Below are 4,751 nucleotides of genomic sequence, written 5' to 3'. Positions count from 1 at the left end.
CCACTCCTCGGAAGGAAGGTTGGGCAATCTACTTCTGCAGTGATACTGCCTCGGCAACCCAAGGAGGGGTCGCTATGATTCGGGGCCACCTCAATGGTACATAACAACAACAACAATTTAATAAGTGAAATATTTTCACCGTTTATTATCCTCTTTGTCTTAATAGTTGTCCTGTTAAATTGCATCTGAATGATCACAATTTACTCATATGCAGGTTTAAGGAAATTAGTATGTTTTCTCTAAATTAAACAGCCAGTGTGGAAGTAAAAATCAAAAATTGGTGGTGCAAGTGGTTTGCACCAACTGAAAAGTTGAGGGCTTGAATTCACCCAGCAGTACTGCAGAAGAAAGTCCTGGTAATCTGCTTCTGTAAAGAAAACACTATGCAGCAGTTCTACTCTGTAACATATGGGGTCACCCTGAGTACGGAAGTAAATAAGTGGTAATTAAACTTCGCTTTCTGAAATAAAACAAGTGTGGTTTGATTCCCAGTTTTACCACATTCTAGTTGTGATAATTTGGTTAACATCCTTAGGTCTAATCAAAATAGTAATAAAATCTAACTCATATATGATTGTTTTAGGAATCAACAGATACAAAGCTCTTCTTACTTAGGATTTAGGATATTGGATAAAAATAAGTTTTGGTATTTATTAATTTTATTTCTATCATTTCTAATACATGGCATTATAGAAATTGGCTAGTTTTTAAAGTTCTTTCATATATACATTCTCATTTGAGTATCACATCCATCAAAACTATGAGAAAATGAAGGTTCAGAGAGAGTAAGAACTTGCTCAAGCTCACACATATGGAAGAAGCTGCCTTCTTCTGTCTGATGCTATATTCATCAGTTCACAGTCATATTTCAGATCACAAAGGAGGTAAACAGTATAAAGGAATAAAAATATTTATTGCAAAGAAACTCAAAATTCCTTAATCTTCCTTGCAAGATTATTTCACATCCTTCAGTCATGTTCTATTTTTATTAATTTTTCTCTATTTAACTTTGTTCCAAATTATTTTAGAGTCTCTCATTTTCCATTGATCCAAATTAACAAATAGTAACATTTGGCTTATATTCAAGGTTTTGAAAGTATCCTTCTCAATGTTTGTATGTTTTTCAAATTAAGCATTATAATTTTTCCATGGGTAAATTTTAGGATGGGAGAAATTTGACATGCTTAACTGCAGGGATCATTTCAGAAATGATATTTGAAATAAAATAATTCAGGAGAAATAAGTCACTTCTCATTGTCTTCATACCAAAATTAGAATGCATGAGCTCTGTTAAATAATTAAGGAATATTTAATTTTGCATTATATATAGCTTGTTCTAAAACATAATCTTTCAGATAAGAAAAATCATGAGAGTTTAAAATAGTATATTACTCTGTTATCTTAGTTTGTATGTGAATAGGAATTAGATAAAAGTAGTATTTACATTCTAAAGGAGCTCTGGTGGTGTAGTGCCTAAGGCATTTGACTGTTAACCAGAAGGCTGGTGGTTCAAACCCACCAGCCATTCCTCAGAAGGAAGACTGGGGAATCTACTTCTGTAGTGATACCCCCTCAGAAACCCAAGGAGGGGTTGCTGTGAGTTGGATCCGACTTGAAGTTAGTGAGTTTGTTTTTTTTTTTAAAGGGTGTTCCAAATGTTGAAAGAAGAAAAAAATCAATATTTGATAATAAAACCCCAATTATCTTCATTTTTTAAATTAAGATTATTTTTTATTTCTTATTAGAAGAGCAGCTAGTGCATCACTGCTATAGTGCCATCAAATTAGATGCATAATTAGCCTACTTTGTCTGCTCCCATACCACTTACTTCATCAATATTTTATAATTTATGACTGTATTGGGTAAATCAATACATCATGTTTGATCATTCATATCTTTTGCTCACGCACCTGTGTTGTCTTCTTTGATGTTTTCAGACAATGGGTGAAGTAACTGGGACTGTGGTAGTCGCAGGTGTACTTGAAGTGCTGATAAAGTCTGAAGAAGCGTCAGGAGTGACAACAGTGTTCACTGTTGGTTCAATGGTTGGAATATGTGTTGGTTCAATAGTGGTGGTGTCAATGGTAGGGATTATAGCTTCATCCTGAACTTTCTTTGGGGGAACGACTATAAGTGATGGATGGAAGTATGTGTGATATGCTAGTGGGGATGGGTTGATATTTGATGGAACTTGCCATTGAGGAATTTGGACATGTGGTCTAACTGCAACAGGTTTTCCAGGATATATGTGAGAGATGTATGGATTATTGATTGGTACAGCGAGTCTAGGTTGGTAATAATTAGGTTCATATTGAGCATAGCTCCTCATATAATTAACTGGGTTATATTTGACTATTTGCTGACAGAACCATCTTTCATCACTCTCAAGGCACTGAAACAAGAAAAAGATAAATTATGTGAAATGTTACTATTATATACCGGAATGCAGAAATACCTTAAATCATTAGCTTTAGAAATAATGTTATAGAATACTACATTGAGTAAATAAAATATTGAAATCAGTGAACAAGATTTGGAGATGTCCCTTATACTTCACAATTTTCTGCAAATTTTATAGATCATATTTGTTTCAAACAAATTAGATGAAGCAATACACAAAGTAAGCCCTATTACACAGAACTTGACATATATGTGTGATACGCTAGTGGGGATAGGTAAATACAGAATATGGTCTATAAATGTTAGGTTTTATAATAAGTATTACTAATAAGCAACAGCTAGAAAAATCTCAGAGAAACTTGACATACTAAAGCAATATATGCATTGTCATCACGTATTTGTAACTTTTAAAAAGTGTGTTTTAGAAATTAGGTATAGGGTACTTCTGTTTTTTTCTAAACAAATTATAACAGAAGAAAATAATATGATGTGGGGAGAGGGATCCTTACTTTGGGTTCTCTCATCTTTTCTATTTGTCTCTGTTTTATCAATTATGTACAGTTATTTTAATTTGTTAGTAGAGCTCCCTATATGAATAGAAAAATAAATAAATAAAATTACACTGTAAACTAAGCATTTCTCATACATTTTAATCCATTCATTCAAACTTATTTGGGAATAAAAAGCAAAAGTACATACAAGTGAATTAGATGCATTCAAAGACAAGTCAGACATTTTAAAGCATGGCAGGGGAGAGTATTAAAATTTTACTTAGATTTCCATTTTATTCTAAAATTTTAAATGCTGAGAATTTCCTTATGTTGTTAAAAATACATGAAAATCAATTTTACATGACTTAGGATCCAAAATTAAACCAGTTTTCAGATGGATGTTGAAGTTGATTCATATGATTAATTGTTAAAGTGATGCTTTTTGCAAAGGTTATTATTTTGTTTTGTGGAATTTAAAGTATTTATTTAGCTTTTAAACATAAAGTATTTTGATATTGTTAAACTTTGAAGAATAATTATATTTTTGAGATTATGACTCTAGAGAAATAATTAAAATAAACTTACTGTTAGCTGTTCCTGGCTTTGCACCTCTGCAGCCTAGTTAGATTCAGGGGGAGAAAAAGTATAATAATAATAATAAGAGATAAACAAGGCAGAATCTAGGTATTTTTGTTGTTTTAAAAAGTATTATATGTATTAAAGAAAAAATGTGTTTTTGTTTTCATTTTAATATTGAAAAACATTTTCTATGATTATTCAATCTATAAGACCTGTAAATTGCTCAAGAAACCTACTGCCTTCTACTTGATTCTGACTCAGAGAGCCCCATTGGGTTTCCAAGGTTGTAAATCTTTATGGAAGCAGATTGCCTCATCTTCTTTCCACAGAGCAGGTGGTTTGAACTGCCAACCTTCTAGTTCACAGCCAAATTCCTTAGGCACTTGCCTACCAGAGAGCCTTACTTATTAAAATAATGAGAATGAATTCCAAGGTCAAATTGTTTTTAAAAACTACCACCTAGGAGAAAATTTCCCTATTGAAAATAACCTAATAATTTGTTCTCTGTGCCAGCAAATACAAAAAATTTGCTTAAATGAAAAATATGAGTAACATATAATAAAAGTCCATTGTTAAAGATGAGAGGAGTGTTGAGCATAGTTTTTATTTTTATTTTTTTGTTTGTTTTTTCCCGCTCTCAAACAAGAGTAGTAATTCCTCAGATTTACTTAACCATAGCAACTGTATAGGATGGAATAGAACTGTCCCACAAGGTTTCCAAGGCTGTAAATCTTAAAGGTAGACAACTGCCTCATCTTTCTCCCTGTAGAGTGGTTGATGGATTTGAACTGCTGACACTTTGGCTACCATCCAAATGCTTTAATCATTGTACCACCAGAGCTCCTTAGAAGAGGTTTACTTGCAAGATTTAAAATATTGCCTCTAGCTTATCATGGGTATATGTGTTGTTGTTGTTAAGTGCCGTCGAGTTGTTTGCGACTCATAGCGACACCATGCACAGCAGAATGAAACACTGCCCGATCCCGCGCCATCCCCACAATCCCTGCTATACTTGATCCCATCATTGCAGCCACCATATCAATCCATCTCCCTGAAGGCCTCCCCCTCTTTTGTCGACCCTCCACCCTACCAAGCATGACATCCTACTCCAGGGAATGGTCCCTTCTTACAACATGAACAAAATAGGTGAGACGAAGTCTGGCCATTCTTCCTTCCAAGGAGCATTCTGGATGCACTTCCTCCAGGACAGATCTGTTAGTTCTTTTAGCAGTCCATGGTACTTTCAGCATTCTCCGCCAGCACCACAATTCAAAAGCATCA

At 33.8% G+C, this 4,751-nt stretch overlaps 1 protein-coding gene across 1 annotated transcript in view; it reads right to left on the bottom strand.

The window, feature by feature from the left end:
- Nucleotides 1–1,933: 1,933 nt before the first annotated feature.
- CSN3 (casein kappa) overlaps nucleotides 1,934–4,751 on the bottom strand; it is a 16,630-nt gene continuing 13,812 nt past the window's right edge. The window contains exons 2-3 of the mRNA XM_007942814.1: nucleotides 3,477–3,509; nucleotides 1,934–2,392 (exon numbers count right to left, since the gene is read on the bottom strand). Of these exons, the coding sequence (XP_007941005.1) occupies nucleotides 1,934–2,392; nucleotides 3,477–3,509 (492 nt within the window). The remainder of the gene's footprint in view (nucleotides 2,393–3,476; nucleotides 3,510–4,751) is intronic.

This window comes from Orycteropus afer, unplaced genomic scaffold (genome assembly GCF_000298275.1).
Source record: "Orycteropus afer afer isolate SDZICR_OR568_19922 unplaced genomic scaffold, OryAfe1.0 scaffold00098, whole genome shotgun sequence".
Taxonomy (NCBI): domain Eukaryota; kingdom Metazoa; phylum Chordata; class Mammalia; order Tubulidentata; family Orycteropodidae; genus Orycteropus; species Orycteropus afer.
Note: the sequence above shows the minus strand (reverse complement) of the source record. Positions and strands in the feature narration are given on the sequence as shown.